This window comes from Haliotis asinina, chromosome 13 (genome assembly GCF_037392515.1).
Source record: "Haliotis asinina isolate JCU_RB_2024 chromosome 13, JCU_Hal_asi_v2, whole genome shotgun sequence".
Taxonomy (NCBI): Eukaryota; Metazoa; Mollusca; class Gastropoda; order Lepetellida; family Haliotidae; genus Haliotis; species Haliotis asinina.
This window is the reverse complement of record NC_090292.1, coordinates 20,046,130-20,068,520: the sequence shown is the minus strand read 5'-3', so window position 1 is coordinate 20,068,520 and position 22,391 is coordinate 20,046,130. Positions and strand designations below refer to the sequence as shown.

Genomic DNA, 22,391 nt, shown 5'->3' with positions numbered 1-22,391 from the left:
AAATAAACACAGTAATCCTAGTCCAAGGTAGTTCAGGAAGGACAATTGACATTTTCGTGTGAAGAGCCAGTGTTATATTGATGGAATCGGGAAGTTTATGTTAATTTCTAATGATGTTTATTAAAACAAATGACAGTTCATGTTCATGTTGATGAAAGAAAGTTTGACTTGTTCTGAAATAGATCCATGACCCGATCAAGGTGAGACATGAAAATGGTGCTTTTTATGTCACCTGTTGTATTAGTGAGCACACACACTTAACCAGATTTGTACAGAAAAAATATAAAAATCCTCATCGCCCCCCTCTAATGATAAATTATGAACGGTCCCTAAGCTACAGTGGCAAATTAAAGCAGACATTGATACTACGGGTATGCTCATGGTGTCAGTCAGTGTGTTAAATACTCATGAATGAAGCTACTACCCCTTCCTATTTTACCTGCGTATTTCACCTCAGTTTTATTAGAACTACCCTGAACCCATTTGTCTGTATAGGTTGTATAAATCTCCAAACAGCTATGTTACCACTGGAGTCAAACTGAACAACGCTACACATTATTCTATATCTTACATCACACATAAATATTTGCTTTCTTATTGGCTGAGTGTTCTGTTATTTTCAGTGTAGCCCACTTACAAGCTAGTAACATTTCTTTGTTAAATTTGCACAGGTGCCATATTGAAACATCTGTTTACAGGCAGTCAAACCGAACATGTTCTGTAGCCCATTTGGACAAGCAATACACAGGATATTCAGGAAGAAAACACCCACACCGGTGAGATAGGTGAGGCAGGTAGGGTAAGTGAGACAGATAACAGGAGGAACAGAATTGTTAGTGCAGGTGTTAAATAGGCACTGTGCTTCACAGTCAAGGTCCAGACATTGAGGGTTATCTCCCTTTTCCAATGGTCCATGAAAGAAGGTAAGCCTGCGATGTTGAAGTGTGTTGTGATCATGAAGTGACGAAAGCAAATTTAAGAGAAAAAATTCAGATGGCAATATTTACTATTCAGACTTGAACCTACCACACTGATACTTGAGACAAGCATGGTTCGCTGGATACCACTTACCAGCCAGATCTTCACAAGAATGAAATTTAATGCAAGCAAGATGTGAATTAAAGTTTGCATGGCTTACGTAAGTTTCAAACTGAAAAAAGAGAGAGCTGACAAAAAAACTTCCTACATTTTATTTTTGGAGTATATGAGTGATAGTGTCACTTACATCAGTAAACATGATGCACACAGTTTAACAAGATGTCCTACTGAAAATGCAACAGAGGTATGTATAATTGCATTCAGGTATTTGCCACACACTTGCAACACAACCTATATAAAAAGCCTCAAATGAATGCAGATAAATGTTCCAAATAGTAGCAACAACAAAGGTATCAAACGAAGCAATGGAGTTTTACACCTTTGAACCGTGTTGGGAGTCTGGATAAAGAGTAAAGTGATTATCTCCCCTGGAACATATCCCCACTTTGTTGAAAGTTTGGTCAGATACCAATTTACCAGTAACTAATACTACACTTGATATATATGCTGCAATCACCTGCCTTTATCTAGGACAGTGACGTGACTAAACCCTCCCTGGCTGGCTGGTTGGTTTGTTTGTTGGTTGGTTGGTTATTTAAAGCTGCACAAAGAAATTTACCACCTATATGTCAGCTGTATGTAAATAACTGAGTCTGGACCGGAGAATTCAGAGATCAATATCATGTATTTTGATCTTCCCAATTAGGATACATGATGTGTCAACCAAGTCAGCTAACCTGACCCCTCTTACAATACACAAGGGTCCCTGAAGACCAATTCGAACCCGGATCTTCATGTGTCTGCTGTCAAGGTTCAGCAGGAATTGAGTTGTACTAAGTAATGATAAGGGGTACCAAACTAAGTGTCCACAAGACCCACTTAACTTCTTTCAGAGGCATTTATAAAACCCCAATTGCCTGGCCCCTAACTTTCAAACAAATTTGAAGTATAAAGCACAAATGTTCTTAGGCATTTTCTGAGTAGCATCCTCAAAAGATCCAACAAAACCATTGCAATCTAATGTTCAGATTACTCAGGACTTGTCTTTTAAACTACTACAAAGTAACAAGGTGTGTATGTACATTTCATCTCAGATCTCAGCCCTCCACTAGGACAAAAAAAAAAAAAAAGATAAAATAAAATAAAAAAAAGTCTGTATCTGCTTACTGCACTAACTGCACGAAGCAGAGGGTAAATGTGCAGAGTACTGAAAGAAATGTCAATTACTTCCTTTCTCATCTGAAGCTGTCATGGCGGATAAACTGAAAAAGAAAATATCCATTTGCATATCAGATGTAGTAATCTTGATTGTATCAGGATAATCATGTGACAACCTGCACATGTCGACAACCTTGAAAGAAAGAAACAAAACTTCACAGCTGCATGGATAAACGTCACGGTTGATGATAAAACAAACCAAAAACAACATCATAACCATACAAAAACAACTATATCTGTTTTACTGCCAATGCTTAGCAATACACTACATACATAGGATGCAGCAAAGGTAATTACTTCACAAATTCCAAGAAATACAGCCCTAATAAATCCAGCCCTAATGCATCATCATCATCAAACAGTTTGCACATCTCTATGCTTTTTAAACATTTTGATCAGTCCAATAACACCCACAAGAAGGACCACTCAGTTCTGTCACATGAACAACTAACAACACTGACATGAAAAGGATCATGTGGTCCTTCAAGGAGTCATCTATGGCAAAAGCAGATGGAAACTTGACACCTATTGTAGCGTTATTTGGCTCAGGGCCTAGTTAACCAAAGCTGTTTTAGTGCTGTAAAGACCTAACAGACATTCTTTCACACTTACATTTTGTGTATGAAGATCCAGGTATCCAGTACATATAACTATAAAGTCTATTCTCTGATACTATGAGGGACAAAAAATAATCACGTTTTTTAAATAACTTTGAACAGTATAATTTTCCATTGGGTGAGAAAGCAACGTACCCCTTGTCTTTTTATATAATTCAAATGTATGAACTGACAAGAAATGGCTGGTATCCACGAGAGCAATCTTTTCTCATTTGAAGTGCATAATTCAGATTTATTTGCTTAATAGGAAAGAATCAAACAATGTACCTCTCCTTAAATACCATCCCATGGCTTCTGTGTTTTGATAGACTGGATTTACATGATGACTGCTCAGAAAGTACATGTAGGTGTTTCGTCAAGCAACAGTATATGATGACAAGCAGAGCTTTTCTTTTCTCTAGGTATTTGGCCATATAAAAGCAAACACGGGAGGTGTTTCTACAGAAAAGTGAACAGTGAGGAAATGCAAAGTTAGGCCTTTTATTTCTCTTTAGCTGATTCATTACAAACAACAATTGAGTTGATTTTCTTGGTTAGTACGCATACGAATGAATGAAAGGCAAGATTTAAGATGGCAAGATATTTTGTGTTGTCTCGACTTATACATTAGTAAAAAGAACTTAATATGTCTTATTTACCATTTTTAACATCAGTGGCAATAATGTCTCACAAATTTCATTTCACCTAACAGGTTTTCATTTTGTCTCATAAACCTACTAAAGAAAAATATAAGGCCTTGATTTACAGTTTATGCACTAATAAATTTCAAAAGAGAATGGACTTGTGTGCTCCCACGTAAAGTAGAGTGTGTTATCTCCCTTGACTTACCACTGTAGTGGATGGGAAAGATACCCCTGTACAAGTGGCACTGTCGTGCAGTCTGAGCGTTGCGTGTAATTGCCAGGATTGGGCAGCGAGGGCGGTAGGCTGACACGAGGTAGGCAGATCTGAGGACATCAGTTTGAAAATCAGCACATTTTCCAAAAAAACGATCTAGAAAGTGGTATACAGTGCTTTTTAACTCATTTACAAGCAGGCAATAAAACTTAATATCAGGACATTAAATTATTAATAAAAATAAATGAACTGAATAAAAACATGATCATGAACAACAACAAAATCCAAACTTGGTTTTAACAGGAAAAAGACAGGCTAATGCACAGAACAATGACATCACTTAGAACCAGGACATGGTTTTGTAAATGACATGCAAAAGTAGGGGTCGACAGGACCCCTGTCACTGATTTTAAACGGCTCTTGCTGGCTTCATGAGAGTCATGTAAAGTACTGACAGGGTGTGGTGTGGTGTGGTGTGGTGTGGTGTGGTGTGGTGTGGTGTGGAGGGGTGGAGTTGATGAGTTGAGTAGTGCATGTTCAGAAAATGACTTCCAAGCATGGAATGAATCAGTGATCATGTGGACAGTGGTCATGATCAATGGGTGAAATAACAGGCACAGGCAACTACTCCTGATGCTGTAGTACACTAACTGAGGGTGTGGGTTTGAATCCTGGTTGGGACCCAAAAAGAACTAGAATCTGCACTATACTAAGAAAGAAACCAAAAACTGATGGCACCCCCTATGAAACTCTCACCTGCCCGACGTTGTGATGACGATGATGGCAGCAGCCATGGCTGAGAAGGAAGCCTCTACAGCAGCGATAGCGATGGTGTGAGCAGCATCAGTGAATATGGGAGTCTCCCTGCGGAGTTCCTCAAACAGCTGGTTGTGGAATACTGCTGACTCAGCTTCTCTACAGATCTACAACAGGCAAAGTCAGCAAGAAATTATATATCTGAATGTAAGAAATATTTGATAATATGGATGCTATGATACATCAATCCTTTTTCTAAGACCATCTACAACAGGCAAAGTCAGCAAGAAATTATATATCTGAATGTAAGAAATATTTGATAATATGGATGCTATGATACATCAATACTTTTTCTAAGACCATCTACAACAGGCAAAGTCAGCAAGAAATTATATATCTGAATGTAAGAAATATTTGATAATATGGACGCTATGATACATCAATACATTTTCCAAGACAATGCAATTACCAGTATCGATACATTCAAAACTGTATCGATATTTAGTTTTGAACGTACCTGTTTAAAAATGTTAATGTATCATTCACATTTTGAAACTGTAAATGTCTTTTTCATGTTATGAGAGTTTTGAATGATTATTTTTCATGCCCAAAGATGGGATAACTTTTTCATCTCTGAGAATAAAAAAATTGATCTTTTCATAAACAATAATAAAACATGCTATGTTAATGTTTAAAATGTAATTAAAATATGTGATAATGCCGCGATAATAGGTATCATGATACATATTGAATTGTGACATAGCTATCGTGATATGGATCCATTCATGAAACTCATGTATGGTGAAGTCCCTATTTGACGACACAGATTACCTGTAATTTCTTATTTCCTTCCTTGGTTAATCGTCCTTACTGTATTCTAGTGTTTATTAAATGTTCAGATCTCATGACAATGTTATTTCCTTCTCCTAGGGTTAACCATGTCATATATCTTTTGATGAACACAACCACATGTAGTGTGTGGGGGTAATGTCTTTGGGGATAATGCCATTTTGATCACTCTTTAAGTTACGTCAAGGCAATTCAGCTAGCTTGGGAGGAAAGTCTGCATTGCTGCAGATCTCACATGTTTACCACTTTTGTCAGCCAGCGAGCAAGGGTTTTGAGCTGATGAACTGAGAAACAAAATGCCAGCTAACTGAGATTCAAACCTACAAAGAAAGGCTTTTGATGTGCCGAATGTGCACAGATTTGCAAAGAAAACTGACCCCATATCTTATGTACAGTTTCACACAGACTAGTAATGATGCATCACTAGGCACATTTGTACATAGCTGATTCAGAGAGCCATAAAGTGTCTCAATAAAAGTGATGAGCTCCGGTGAGGTTTACTTACATGGTGCATCATTTTCACTGACTCGAGAGGATAGGCTCCCTTGGCTGTCTCTCCAGACAACATCACACAATCAGCACCATCAAGCACAGCATTGGCTACATCACTCGTCTCTGCACGGGTGGGACGGGGTTTCTTCACCATACTCTCCAACATCTGTTAACACAATCAGGCATACATCTGATGATCAGATCATCACAATCCCACTATCCAGCATCTGCTCACAGAACGCGACTTTTATTTCTGAAGTAAAAAGGAACGAACATGGAAAGAAATGGGATTGTACGTAATGGCCTTCTTTTGCTACCTGACTGAAGGAACGGAGTATATTTTGATAACATATTTGCACTATGGCAACTGGATTCATTCTTTTGGTCATAAATGTCCTTTTATCATTATTCCACGCTCTGAAGTCAGCTAGATGTGGGAGAAAAACCAGAAGATGTTTCCCACTTCAAATGAACCCACAAAAGTTTGGGGGTAAAAAACACCCAATTAACATACTGGTCTTGAACATTTTTCGAAACTAACATCATGCAGATGTCTAGCATGCTGGAGGGGTACAATTTTGCACAGAGAACTGCCAAACCTTCAATTACTGAGCCACCCGTACTAGTAACATAGTAGAAAAGCTAGTTGTTAGATAAAATCATTCAATGTTTGACGAAACAACAACTTTCTCAATTTTAAGTGGAAAGAAAGAGTTCCTTTTTCACTGCCCTGCCATCTGTCTAGTAGTTATCCCAGTTTTGTGTTTGTGTTTGTGATTATCACATAGCTCTTGTAAGCCTAAAACTTCGTAACTCTTCTCGGAGCATTTGCTCTTCCTATGTCCCTTCTGTGGCTGCAACACAGACTGCATTGAGGTGAGAGCAAACCCTACCTGTGTGGCACAGATGACTGGTTTCCCAGCACGGTTACATCGGCCTATCATCATCTTCTGGGCCAGGAAGACCTTCTCTGCTGGAATCTCAATACCCAGGTCACCACGGGCAACCATTACACCATCGACCTCCTCCAAAATCTCATCGAACCTGGGGACAAAGAGAATGTTTGTTAATGAACGTATCAAGTCCTATATTAGGTAATGCAGCCATCTTACTGACAACATCTAATAATGATCATTCGCAAAATCTTTGCCAAAGATCTGGAAGATATTTTCTTGCTGTCTAATAGATGTTATTCTAAACAGATGGTTACAGTGGTTCCAACACGACAGGGTGCTATGTATTCACCTTAATGACACAATCCAATCCTGACCATTTGCAACATCTTTGGGAAAGATCTGGAGGATACTTTCTGTCACGAAGTAATTTTACCTTTTCACTCCCTCATGGTTTTCAATCTTTGCAATGATCTTGATGTTCTTGCCTTCCTCCCCAAGAATACTTCGGATCTCTCTGATGCCAGCGCCACTTCGGATGAAGGAAGCAAATACCATGTCGACCTAGGAACACACAAACAGGTCAGAAATCAACATTAATACTGTGTCACTCAGCTCAGGCAAATAGTTAGTATATAAACAAAATGTTAATGTTAATGTTTGATAAGAACATTGTTTTTCAAACATTAATGTCAGCTGAGTGAGTGAGTGAGTTAATATTTAACGTCACATCGGCAATATTGCAGCCATATCGTGACGAGAACAAGTAATACAAATGAATTAATAGCACACACATTGTAAAACCCTGTCGACGAAGGACAGTAAAAGTAACTAGGATATCAGAGTAGAATAATCTCATCTGAATCAGCCCTTCTAACCAGAGGTGGTTATAGTGATTTTCAAATGATAAGGGGATATTCATTCACCATCATTGGAAAATTTTTTGTTGGCAGCGAAAGACACCTCCCCAGAAAGCAACACAAATACTGAAGTTTTACCTTATTTATATTATGAAACCATGATGTTTGGAATCTACAGGGTGAATAAAACACTCACAATAACATAATAGCTCTACCTTCAGTATCTAATATTGGAGTTTATTACTCACTCGTGGAAGATGCTGCAGTGTAATCTTTCTACGGCAATATTACACTAGCGTGATATTGCTTGATGCACAATGTCATAACACTTGAGAGTTATGACGTCACAATGCTAATGTTGCTGTAGCAATGGTACTAGACCTTGCTTCACTTGCAGAAAGCAGAGAGTCATCACACTGTTGGCAACTTCGCCACGTTTTCTATCAACTTGTGATGTAGAGTAATACAAAATAACAAAACAAACAAAATACTTAACTCGCTTCCATGAAATACCATTATCATTAAACTTTTGACAGATTTAGTATCAAATTCGCTCTTGCTCATTTATACCAAATCATTAACTCGTTAAATAAAAATGGTATTACACGGAATATAGTTTAGTATCCTCTATTTATGCTGCATACTTGTTTGCATGTTTTTGTCATTCATTAAGAATTTACATGCTTCAGTACCAACTGGTCTTCAGCCACCCTTGCTTGTCATGAGAGCCAACTAATGGGATTGAGTGGCCAGGCTTGATCACCTGCTCACTGTGTGAGTAAAACTTATGACGCTTTTAGCAATGTCCCAGGACACTCAGTCATTGTGCCCATGCACGCAACCAAGCCTGGGTCTTAGGTGTGACGAGCAAACGCTTTAACCACTAGGCTACCCCGCCCGACCCTTTTAACAGGTAAGATGAGTACTGGTGACATCTCTATCATACCTTTTGCTTCACGCCAAACAAAAGATCTTCCTTGTCCTTCTCGGATACAGCTGGCAGGTCAACCGCTACTCCTGGGAGATTACAGCCCTTCTTCGAACCAAGGTCTCCTCCATTCTCAATCTCACACATCAGGTAATTGTCACCTGCAATGTAAGCAGCATTCGTACAACAAACAATCAGTAAACATGATGCTCACCTACAATACAACCAGTGTCAGCATTACAATCTCTAACTTCAGATAGTATTCACCAACAACAGGATTCCCTTGGTGAATGGTAAATAGGGTTGGTCCAGGCTTGGTTTCAACAAATTCAAGGCCATTCCAGAGTACCTTCACACAAAGAGTAAATAAATAACAGATATCCTAATTCAACACATTTAAGATTCCAACATTTGATAAAATGTTTCCTACTGGTGCCGGTACATTCTCTTTCCACAGAGGTTACTCGTCAAATCTTCCTTCAAACATCTACTGGCTCTTTCATGAGGCAGTGTTCAGGATTCGTAATTGGTTGCAATCAGATTTAGTTGTGTAATCAGCAATGTTTCAAAAGTGATCATTCGCAAGGCCTCTACAATTCTGTATGCTTTGGGAAAACTAGAACCTTTCCCCCTTTGCGACGTGTGAACGTTATATCAAGATAGAACTCAGTCACGTAACGGGAATCAATGGCGTCCGTTCAATGGCGTCTCCAACAAACACGCGAGCCATTAGTTGTCTTGTTTCACATCAACACAGGTTCTTGGCAGAAGAAGGATATTTGTGTCCACATATTTGCTTGCGTTAGAGTCAAGTTGATCTATGTTGATGTAATGTGTAGTCTGAATGGATCGAAAGAAGGGAGATAATTCGTGTTGTGATTTTTTTTGCTGCTAGGGGATTTTACGAGAACCAGGAAATATGGTCGTATTTAAACAAAGGTTTGTAGGAAGATGTGACAGGGGAATACAGAACACATCTGTCTCAATCATATCATGTTTTGATTCAGAATATGTACATGGTGTCTGCTAGAGGTGGTCAGATTTCGCTGTAAAATAATTAGGAACTTTTGACAAGTCACAACAGGCCCATCATTCATTTGACTGACGCAAACCACTTCATGTGTGGAACTTTGAAAAGGAAAATTGGTGATCACTGCACAATACTTTACAGCAGTTGCCATCACATTATACTTTACATACCACACCACTGTAAATCAAACAGAATACTGCCCGTGATGTGCAGCCAGTGATTCATACATTGTCCGACACAGACACCAACTAATAATTATGTCTTGAAAATTTGGGCACAGACTGCAGTCCACACTGTGAGCGCAACGAAGACGGTTCTGTGGAGTAACTTTCACAAAATATCACAACTGGGATAAAGTTTTTGACATACAGACATCACGAAGAAACCTCACAAAATAATAAGACCAGACCAGACCAGACAGTAGTTGAAATTATTTCACTTATCCACAGATTTTGTCACCATTCCTGCATGACTGGGGTAAAAAGTTAACAGATGAAGCTGACTTTTATTAAGGAAACAGCAACTAGTAAAACAATATTGCTACTATGCGTCATACGCTATATGAAAGGCCCAATTGTCTAATTTTATCACATTATCAAAATAATACCACTGAATGAAAGTGTAAGCTCTAACCATCAATGATATTACAGCAGCCCTGCCAGGTGTACTGAGACTGTTATAACAAGTGATTTCGTTGTGTATATATAGGTTTCTAACAACCCAATAACCCTTCCTTACTGCAAATGCTGAGACCTTGGGGAGATAATCAAAACACAGCAACAGATATCCCTTGTATGATCATGTTATATCAGAACAGGAAGTTACTGTTTCAAGAACATGGGCTCAACCTGTGACAAAAATTTCTCATGCATATGTTTTGACATTAAACAGTATCTGAGCATAAATTCTGATGCGTCATGATGTAAACTATGACTTAGGGATCGTTTTGCTTGTCCATTTTTTCTCTATGTGCCTCTGGTAACCACACAAATAAGGCAACCATAATCCAGAGAAATATTTTTGCCTATAATTTTGTCATTTTCAACAACACTGTCTGAAATACTTGCAAATAATAGGTGTCAATAGAATTCATAGTGAATTGGAATTAATTGAAATGACTGTGTTTCCAGACATTGTGGAAAGTGAAAGAATTAATAAATGAATCAAGTGACTGATAGGTTCCTAAAATAATCTCTCATGATATGGCGGTGAACTGCACTGTCTAGGCACGTGTGATGTCATTGTCTGTTTCTACTGCGAAGAGTTAAGCACTGGCCATTAGTTCAGGGCCTCCTTGCACACTTCAATCATTAGACTACTCTCCTGCCCCGAAAAAAGCGTGAAACAACATACTTTTTTGATAATCAAGGCACGGATAGTCAGAAAAGGTGTCTGAATGTGATTGGCAATGGCAGTGGGTTCCAAAGGGTACGGGATGTGTTTTTACAAGGTCTGCAGGTCAGATGAAATACATGCCATCCTTAAGAGGTTAACTGAACGTGTGCACAGTGTGAACTCATCTACAGACAGTACCTGTAAAAAGTGAAGTGACCTTTTCAATAACTCAAGGGCAACTAATCTTGGTTTCACATGGAATGCCACATGTTGCCATATATAGAGTATGCACTGCCCAATACTTGTGGGATATAGTATAGATTCTCTCCAATCGTACTGAGATCAGCTTTGTCCAAGTGGTTTAGGGCCATTGTATGGCGATTGTAAATAGAGAATCTCGCCCTAGTGTCTGATAATATAAATTATATCAACACAAGTTGATAAAGTTACAAGTATCCAAGGCTTTTCCTTTATCAATGAGTGTTGATATAACTGATATCAGTAGACATGAGGGTGAGATTCTATTTATCAATGAAAAATGTGCATCTCTCAACACTTTACTACCATTAGACTTGCACTGCACCGATGTCATAGCACTGTGATGTCATCCAGTGTTCATGAATAGTGTCTGACCCTCTGACAAATCTGGCAGATTTGGCAATGGTCAGACAGAAGTCCCCAACCTGCTGGCCCCAGTGTCTGACTAAATATATTACAATGACTTTGTCTAAAGTTGTTATTTGTGGCATGTGACACTTATTCACTGTTCATAAATTCATGTTTGTAATGTTTGTCATTGTATAATGTTAATAATTTCAATGCCAATTATGAGAAATGTTATATCTGAAATATGTGTTTAATTTTATTCTGTAGGTCCTGTGAATTTTCAGTGGGTCAGACAGACATCTGAAACTTACAGGACCCAATGTCCTGTTGCTTTGAAACACCATTCATAAACACTGTGATGTCATCAAATTCATGACATCATAGCATTGTCAGGGGATTGTACAAATTCTACTCTCAAAACAATATCTCAGAGGGGATCTCACATAAGCAATGTCTCCTGCGGAACACAAACTTGGATGACAAAGTTGATTGTAGGATCAATCTATGAGAGCCCAAATCTACAGTCTTCAGCAGTACTACCATCAGTGGACTTCTGCTTCTGCTTGCCATAATTCAGCAGCACAATCAAGCCGAAAGTGAAGGTTCTAATTCTTACTAATACTTAATACAATATCTACTTATGCACACTGCTATATCGTACCAATTTCTCTGACAATGACAGAGATAAGGCCATCATCGATGAAGACTCTCTCGCCGACCTTCATGACCTTTGTGATGTTGACATAGTCAAGGTAGAGCACTTCATCGGAGCAGTGCTCGTAAAACTGGGGGTCAGTTGTAAGTTTGATTGTGTTGCCTGTCTTCAGAGTTACCTCAGCAGTTGGGTCCTGGAAATAAAAGCACAAATCATTTTGACAAGGTCACTCTGGTCTGCTATCCCACCCAGGGTCTAGATTTTTGAAACGCTCTTAGCGCTAAGATAGTTGTAAGTGCCATGCATTAACATTAACTTATGACTATCTTAGTGCTAAGAGAGCTTCGAGAATCTAGGCCCTGAGTCACATGCTTATCTTCTGTTTCATATAATGAGTCTCTACATTTAGATAACCAGCTACCATGAGAGAATGTCTTGTTGAGGCTGTACTAGAAAATATCCAAAATTGTGAAACATTTTTCTTTTTTGAGTAGTCATCCTTAATTTATATTCTTTGTAGGATGCTGGAATTAAATCCACAAAGAGATTAAATTAGTGGTCATAGCTTTTTGCTGCTTCTAGCATTAATCGAGCAATATAACAGGAGGGGCCACCAAAAATGGGTTTCACACATTGTACCCATGAGGGGAATCGAACTGAGGTCTTTGGCATGGTGAGTAAATGCGCTTATCATCAGGCTAACACGTAAGAAATAACACATCCTTGCCAAGGCTGTACTAGTGTGACAGATACTTCTACCATTGTTGAAGTTGTACTGATGTGACAGATAACTCACCCCTTGTTGCGGCTGTGCTGATGTGACAGATAACTCACCTTTTATTGCGGCTGGATTGGTGTGACAGGTAACTCAACCCTTGTTGGGGTTGTACCGATGTAAGAAACTCAACGTGTTGAAAAAGAACTCACCCCCTTAATAAGTCCTGTCCTGATCTCAGGTCCCTTTGTGTCCAGGGCGATAGCGATGGGACGAGGCTGCGTGAAAGAACTGGCAGCAGCTCTCACATTTTCTATGGTGCCCAGATGATACTGAAACAGAGTGAGTGAGTGAGTGAGTGAGTTGGCTGGATGATATAGCTAGAACTCACTTTGCATGAGAGAGCCAGTGGTTGAAGATCAGAGCAGGTGGCTGAGTGAGCAAGTCACAATACCATTATTTGAGACAAGTTTACGCAAAAACAGAAATGTATTATAAAGCTACATGTATATACATTTACTTTGACAGACAGCCAACATGATCTGTAAACATTATCAGTGACAAACACTGTCAATATATGCAATACAACTGTTTCGCCTAGACTTTTAACAGCCTTATCCTTTGGGAACGATGGCATGGCCAAGTAGAGGGAGGTGGCAACAGAAAATGTAACACCTCCCAACAATAAAATCATGCAAGGTAATCCCATAGGGCCATGTCTACTAATAAAAAAATTATATTCATTCATGAAATTTTACAAGAGTGGTATTTTTAGTTAGGTCAACGAACAGATTTAAACATGACCTACTTTTGTCCTGAGATCTTGTGTTCAATGGAAAATAACAATGACTGTACTGGCAATTGTAAACCAAAGTCTCTGTGTTCTGTAACCTGACTGGTTGAAAAACACATGATCAAATGGTATTATTCTGCAGAGACTGTCATTCACAACTATTGTCTCCTTTCTTGACTAATGTACAAATCAGTGTACTTTGCATTGCCAAAATAGGTCCATGGATTACAGACAGTGTGTGATGCAGAGAACTACACTCAGCCAGAACCCGTGAATGAGCATGGTGTCATGCCGCTCTTAGCAATATTCCAGCAATATCAAAGTGGATGGCACCAGAAAAAGGCTTCACACACTATACCAAGAGAATCCCTGAAACCTGTCCTTCGAACAAGGGACCTTATGATCTGAAGCAGTGATAATTCTAAGAATTCAACTGAGACATGTGACTAACTGACCTGAATATCTGAGTCTATGATTACATAATGCACAATGCAAATGTAACATGTTACATTTGGGATTACACAATCTTAGTAAAGTACAAATTCTACTACTTTTTTCAGCTGAGTCCCATCTGGGATTTGAACCCACACCCTCAAAGTCAGGTACCCAATCCCAAAAAATATGCCACATCTATGAGTCCATCCTGAAATATAGAGGTCACTCTGAACTTTTTCAGTCCCTAATAAAAATTAATGCCACAAATATTATTGAAACTGGTTCATTGTTACTGCTTTCAGGTTGCACGGGTAAGTCTGACCAGTCTTGGATATTGTACCTTCCTTGAAAATTTCCAAATATGTTTAGTTTCAAATTCATCGAAAAAGTCATTTCAGTACATGGTTCACAAAACATTAAATCACCTTAGAAAATGGTCATATTGCCTCTCCACAAAAACTACCATTCATGTCTCATAAAAAGCTTGTGTCCCAGAGAACGCGGATGTAAAAAAAATATATGAATCCTGCGAGAATTTATTGCATCAGAGACACGGATATATACTGATCCCTGTGATGTCAGATGACGTGTTTCCATGATCAAAGAGGTTACTTGTATTGGCAAGATGACATGTTTATTATGTCAAATTTGGGATGGCTCCACACCCTGATAAAACAACACAAGTCAATTTGTCCACTGTTGTTACATACCTCATGTGTTCCATGTGAAAAGTTTAGGCGGGCAACGTTCATCCCTTCGTTGATCATCTTCTGGAGCATGGGTACCTCACGACAGGCTGGGCCTACAACACAGGTTGTACTGTTTGTAGGGGGGACACAGTGCTGAGAGTCGCACACGCAATAACACACAGGAATTACACACCTACAGACATACTTAATCACATTCCTAACTACTCTTATCTAGCCTCATGTAAGAATGTCGAGTTTTGATTGGTCAACGTGACTCTGACAAAATACCATGTACATCCATCACGATCCGCCAGCGGGAGTATACGACTTTTATACTCCCGCTGCGAAAGTCATATCCTCCCGCTACGCCTCGGTGATGACGCAAGAAGTGAGAAAGCGTGCATCGACAAGCCTTTAGTAACGTGCGGTGCATTGAGGTCAAACGATCAGCTGGTGTCAACATGGCAGCAAGTCAATTCGATGCGTGTTGTTTTGTTTTGATTTAATGAAAACATTCAGCTAGATAAATGCCTTATCACGTCGTGTCTCGGGAAATACAGGGTTTTATCAGTCCCTTGCAAGGTTGTATTCCCCTCGGCTCGGGAATACAACCTTGCGAGGGACTGATAAAACCCTGTATTTCCCGAGACACGATGTGATAACTTATAATGTCATTCCGGCAAAGTGGATGAAACCTCGTACCCATCTCGTGGCCATGTTCATGAGCCTTGATTAAGCACAAACTGGCACAGAGATGAAAGTATTCTTTTTCCAAGGAAAGATAACTCTGAACTTCCAAACAAGGTTACTACTAGAAATGCCAATGAATTTATCATACAACACGAAAGTCACTTTTTCTTATGTCATTAACAAATATCAGTAACAAGATAATTTTATAATCATGAATAATGAAAAACGATAATCGCAAAGAAACTATTTGACCAAATTGACTACATGCGACCTGATTGGTATGCAATGATTCTTGGCAACAATGTTGTAATATACAGGTACACTAGTCTTCTTGTAGGTCATGGAAAGCCGTGACTAGGTACGACATTCAGACATTTGCATTCATGTATGGATGACAGAAGCTGACATACCTCTACAGATGCACTGACACACAAAGATAGTTTGACAGACTCTTGATACAGACAACACATGTGCAAACACACTACACCTAAACACATTCCCTTGCTACCCCAAAATGCTCAACACAACGCACCATCCCACATCCCACCATGGGCACATATGCCCACACTCACATGCATGCACACACAAACGATCATGCACACTGGGAATTATGAGAAACTAGAACCACACATGCACACTGAAACAGACAGACAGACAGACAGACAGACAGACAGACAGACAGACAGACAGACAGACAGACAGACAGACAGACAGACAGACAGACTGGCTTACCAATGGTACAGATGATGCCTGACTTCCTGACCATGTGTGGCTCTGAGTCAATGTCCAGGCAGCACATGTGGTCAATGTGGGAAGTAGCCTGGGCGGCCTGGAGCTGCTGACACTGCAGGTAGTAGTTCCCCTGACACTCCTCATCCTTGATGTTGAACTGTAACACAAACAACACTATTACCATGGTTACATCACAGGTTGAATGGGGACACAAACAACACCATTACCATGGTTACATCACAGGTTGAATGGGGACACAAACAACACTGTTAACATGGTTACATCACAGGTTGAATGGTGACATAAAGAACTCCATTACCATGGTTATATCACACGCTGAATGGTGACGCAAACAACTCCATTACCATGGTTACATCACAGGTTGAATGGTGACACAAACAACACTCTTGCCATGATAACATCAAAGGTTAAATAGAGACACAAAACTTCGCACAAAGTTTACTTAGGTGATGAATGTACAAGATGGAATGCCCAAGCTGACAGTGTTAATTTGCCAAAACAAAAGCTAGTGATCTCATGACAATCAAATTTGGTATGTCACAGTTATAGTCAACTACCCTGTGCAGCCTTTGCAAGGCAGTGTTCATGAATAGTGTCTGACCCTCTGACAAATCTGACAGATTTGGCAATGGTCAGACAGAAGTCCCCAACCTGCTGGCCCCAGTGTCTGACTGAATATATGTTACAATGACTTTGTCTGAAGTTGTTGTTTGGCATGTGACACTTGTTCACGTCACTGTTTATAAATTTATGTTTATAATGTTTGTCATTATATAATGTTGATAATTTCAATGTCAATTATGAGAAATGTTAAACCTTAAATGTGTGTTTAATTTTGTTCTGTGGATCCTGTGAATTTTCAGTGGGTCAGACAGACATCTGAAACTTACAGGACCCAATATCCTGTTACCTTGAAACACCATTTGTCAACACTGGCAAGGTAACATGACTTGCACTACTGCAAGGCTAGATTCCATTCTTGCATATGTCACTTTGAACAAATACATAAGAGTTCAAGTAACACTAACATCCTTTTGCTAAAATTCATTACATTTGCCTCTGGGCCCCCTTTCATGAAGCAGCCTTTACTGAGGTTAACCTTAACTCCCATTCTTTCACAATGCACTAAGGTTACCTAGGTCTAAGGTAACCTTAGTGCAGTGTTAAAGAATACGAGTTAAGGTTAACTGTAGTAAAGGTTGCTTCATGAAAGGAGGCCCAGGTGATAACAAATACCGAATTGAATTCATGAAGGGTGTTACGAGAGTGTATTTTCCGTGATTTCAGTTGTTATTAATTATTATTGTGGTAGTTGTAATTGGGTCACAATATTTAAGGTTTTAGTGTTAGTTAGTACTTGAAAGTTCTTGAAACTATGACAGTATATATATATGCTAGTTTCAGTGTTGGTCGTAAGTACTCGAAAGTTCTTGAAACTATGACAGTATATATAAATGCTAGTTGCTGTGTTGAGACAGACACGGACACATTTACTGGAGTATATAATTCAATGCTTGATCTACATAACCACTGCCTCACTGCAGACTTTGTATAATTCGCTCTCTTTGCTTAATAATACAATATTTGAATGTTTCAGACATGTCTTTGTTCTGTTTTGCTTGTTCACAAGTGATTTCTTACACCTTTTGTCACGGCAAATTCTTAACCGTAACAAGGGCTACAGTTCGATTCACTGAATATGCACGCGAGTCATAACAGCTGTAGTGTACATACGGACATCAAAGTAAAATATTTGACCATGTAGTGTTCTACTGAGGCAACTACTTCATCGGATGCCAGCAGTGATTTATTGATTAGACTTAAAGTTTAAAAACTCTCTGCCAGACATCAGGCTCGTGTATATGGATTTTACATTCCTTTAATTTCACATTGCACAACAGCTGTTTCAATTACTGAATATATAACATCCAGATTTTTGTTGCCTTATGTGTGTCAGTCCACTGTATGCCTTTCATTTGCAGTAATTCACAACTGGTTCAACCCAACGCTTGGGACAAAAAAGGTAGTTTCAACATCTACGCTGCGCTGCGCCCACAGTGCATGCGCAGTGATCAGGTTTTAATGGAGAAGGACACTTGTGAAAACACAGCTAGTGATGCGCACGAGGGTTATTGCTGTGGTTGAAGTTTGAGACCATCAGATGTTTCTTGTGATTACAAGCATCTTGGGTCAAAATTAATAAAAAAACCAACTGGTCCCCAGTGTTGGCTCAAGAGACGGTTTTGGAGTGTTTTGACTCATCAAATTCAGTGAGGACCCACTCTATTCTACATCTGCCCATCTATTTAACATAGGAGGGGGTCCAGAAACATTATTTTCATCAATTTGGACCCACTCAAAATTTCACCCAAATCTAAAACTGGGTCCCATAGTTGTAAATTTAAAGAAAGTGTTGAATTAGAAATAATACTTTCATTGCTGAAAACTGCTCAGTTTGAAAACGGAAATCTTTCAATACATGTCCTAGGAAACATAGAAAAATATGTTGATTGTGACTAGCAGATTCTGTCACAGACAAAACTTAATGTCTGTTTATTGACAACTATGTTTCTGCCTGTCTGTCTGCTTGGTGAATGACAACATACAACACACAACTTCAATCACTGACCACATACAATTTGAACTTAACACCTCCCAGGCTTGTACACCATAAACAAAACACATTGATTTATGACTTATGCACCAGAGTCCTGTCTCTGTGACAATATGTAATTACACAGACAGGCAGCAGTGGTACTTCTACACATGACACGCTATATTGTCTGTGGGTTGCAATCAAACTTCATCCATTTTTCACGGATGACTGGATCAGCTGGAAACCAGTGCAAGCTCACATTGTCAGTTTCTGCTTTGTAATTTGACGAATGACAGTTTCCTGCCATGCAGTAGGTCAACATATCAAAATGCATCCAACAATATCAAATTATAGACAGTACAGCTTTACCCAAGTGTAGTCCAAAAATTTTGGTCTATACACCTTTTAATAGTAGCACAATCACAAATGGCTGAAGAGATGGTACAAATCCAACTAGGTTCCTTGCAGGTAGCCATAGTACTGTAAGTCCCCATGGTTCCAAGTATGGTGATCTACCTTCAATCGTTGGTGATCCTCAGCTTCTTCATATTGTATTGTTCTAATTTGAAATTATATTTTAGAAATGTATGCTATTTTTATTTGTTATTACTGTGATATACTAATGGAATAAGTGTATATGGATGGCAACTTCTTTAATAATAGAACACGTGTCGATATAGGTTCTTGTAAACGATACAAGAATCTGTATCAAAACGTCGTGTTCTAGTACTAAAGAAGTTGTCACACACTTGAAAACGATACAAGAACCTGTATCAAAACGTTGTGTTCTAGTATTAAAGAAGTTGTCATACACTTATTCTATTTGACTTCCAACTTCTGAACAAGCCACTCAAACAAGTCATGTGATACAATAGTCGCTTTTATAATGTCATTCGTCGACAGGAGTTTAGAATTTGCCCATTTATCTTAAGTTTGTAATCAGTTTAAGTCACAACATGGCAGAAGTACTGCTGCTGTGATGATGAACTTTAACTCCCTCAATCAGCTGCTCATTACCCATGTGTGCTGGAAGAAATACTATTCGCCTTAGTCTGCATCTGTTTGGTTGTAATACAACATACCATGACGGCCATTAAATGATATAACAGTCATGTCTTCATTTTAAAATTTGTTTTTTTTCAAAACCTTGTTCCCATTGTGTTGTTTCACTTCCACGCTGCAAACAGTTAATGCTACAAGTTCATTTCAAATATCACTGACAAATGATTCTGATTGTGAAACACAATACTTGCCTTTTAATTCCACTAGCAGTCCTAACATGAAGTTGATATTTGTTCTGTTTGTAAGGTGCTAAAAACAAAATATTTTACTTTGAACATGTGGAAGCTTGAGGCTTGCTCACCATTTTCAATTTGTGTACAGAAAGAGGCTATTTGATTTGTCGTTACTTATAGATGGGCAGTGGAGGGTTAGCAAACCATGACTGGTATTGTATCCCTGTTTCACATTTCATTTGCCTCTGGAATTATTCAAGAAGTTTTAATCATGATACTTTTTTATTACTCATCATCATCTAAAATGCCAATCAAATAGATCATCTCTATCTCTATACACACAATGAACACTCTTTATGTCGGCAGATGGACAAGCCATGAAAAGTCTTTGCTACACTTGAGTGCACACCCACCCACTCTGACTAGGTCCGGTCTCCCGGTTGCTTTCTTTCGAGAGAAGTAAACCCAAGTACGAAATGTTGCACTATTGATTCGCAATTGTATGCTTATGATTTTGTTGAATTGTTTTTTCACAATCAGCAATGTATATTATATGCCATATGAATAAAGGGAAATGGTGTTTGTTTTTTTTAGTTGCATGTGACGTTTAAGTCAACAGGTCAAAAGTTGTAACCTGAAATCGCTGCTAGTCTTTTTTGGTGATAACTGATGTGGACTTTTACAAACCCGTATTTCTTTTGATTAACAAAAAATCCAACCATTTTCTGTTTATTTGACATAGACACTGGACCATTAGCTGTTGAGTTAGACTGACAGATGTATCACCAACAATGCCTTCAGTAAATGATGAAGACATCGTGCTGTATCACCCATCACCCAATAACGGCCAACTGTACAGTACACTGACCTTGACCTTGACCACAACAGAGCTAAGCCCTCAGAAAGGAGGTGCGATACAAATGTGATCCCGAGGCATCTAAATAGACAGTCTGAAAATGCAGTAGGATGGGTGAACATAAATTTTGTGACCTTGACTTTCCTGTTACTTTTGTAAGCGCAGCTCAAGACACCCTGAATAGACAGATACTGTGGAATGTTGACATGTCTTTTTTGAGGTTCCTAAATACAGGCCTCGACCTCATACAAACTATATTTAATTTATCACATGGCTTCTCATCCAAGGAAACTAAATAATGACTCAATCATCTATGCATTATTTGATTGTAAGTACAGCTAAGTAAAGATGTCCTCCAACAGCAGTCAAAATCCCGAAGACATTTAATCAGTCATGACCTGGTGGTTGATCTGAATGTGAACAGAACTGGCAAATCAAAGCTTTGTTGTATTATAAGACAATTTCGCCATTCTAATATTGCACCAAATGGAATTAAACATAATTGTACTGATGGTAAATAGAGCAGCACTAATAAGTACTGTATGGCACGCTTGGTAAGCAGCAGGCAAAACTGCATCATAGATCAATCTGTGGTTCTTGTTCTCCATGTTACAGATTCACCCAATCTGTCTCACACACCCTGAAGCAGTGCTGTAATGATGCATGAAACTATCGATGGATTGCAACTGTTGTGTCTTTTACAGCAATTAATTGATGGTAGAAATGAAAATACCCAAAAATATTATCTGGCTGGACCGTAGATGCATCCACTGTACTAGTGGATGCATCTGAATGTATACCTGGGAGATTACTGAGGATGTAGTCCATCTATATGAAAGCAGACTGCGAATAGTAGCGAGTGAGTGAGCAAGTTTAGTTTTACAATAGACTATTCCAGCTATATTGTGGAGGTCTGGGCCTATATTTTCGAAGCTCTCTTAGTGCTAAGACAGTCGTAAGTGCCATACATTAACATACAACTATCTTAGCGCTAAGAGAGCTTTGAAAATCGAGGCCCAGGACCAGACAATCCATCTGCACAATTAGGTACTGATGACACGTGTCAACAAGCATAACCACTCAATCCCCATAGTCGCCTCTTACGACAACCATAGTCGCCTTTTGTGGTAAGCATCAGTTGCAGAAGACCTATTCTACCCCGGACATTTACATGTCCTTTTCGCACTAAAAGTTTACCAGGATTTATGGGAGCACATGGGCCACCATTTTCCCAGATGTAAGTTTGGAATTGCCTTGAATGTCGTCTACTTAAATCTGCAAGTCATATTTGTCCAGTTGTGCTATACCTTCTGTAACTGTGCACATTATGTAAACATATCATCTGCATTAAAGACAAGTTGCTACATATCACAGGCATAAAATTCCCATTCATGGGTTTATCCAATTACAACTGGTAGAATACATTAGACATTAGAATGAATGCAAAAAACTGATCTGATACACAAAAAGACTAATTTCCTAATTTTCTTACAACCACATGCTTTACGAATAACT

The 22,391-nt window shown here is 38.9% G+C and overlaps 1 protein-coding gene across 9 annotated transcripts in view; it reads right to left on the bottom strand.

Moving 5' to 3' along the window:
- LOC137259221 (pyruvate kinase PKM-like) overlaps positions 1–22,391 on the bottom strand; it is a 56,550-nt gene that overhangs the window by 14,861 nt on the left and 19,298 nt on the right. For all 9 annotated transcript variants that reach the window (XM_067796837.1, XM_067796835.1, XM_067796840.1 and 6 more), the window contains exons 3-12: positions 16,169–16,325; positions 14,768–14,859; positions 13,042–13,161; positions 12,121–12,307; positions 8,507–8,649; positions 7,137–7,264; positions 6,701–6,851; positions 5,821–5,973; positions 4,467–4,633; positions 3,702–3,820 (exon numbers count right to left, since the gene is read on the bottom strand). In XM_067796837.1, the coding sequence (XP_067652938.1) occupies positions 3,702–3,820; positions 4,467–4,633; positions 5,821–5,973; positions 6,701–6,851; positions 7,137–7,264; positions 8,507–8,649; positions 12,121–12,307; positions 13,042–13,161; positions 14,768–14,859; positions 16,169–16,325 (1,417 nt within the window). The remainder of the gene's footprint in view (positions 1–3,701; positions 3,821–4,466; positions 4,634–5,820; positions 5,974–6,700; positions 6,852–7,136; positions 7,265–8,506; positions 8,650–12,120; positions 12,308–13,041; positions 13,162–14,767; positions 14,860–16,168; positions 16,326–22,391) is intronic.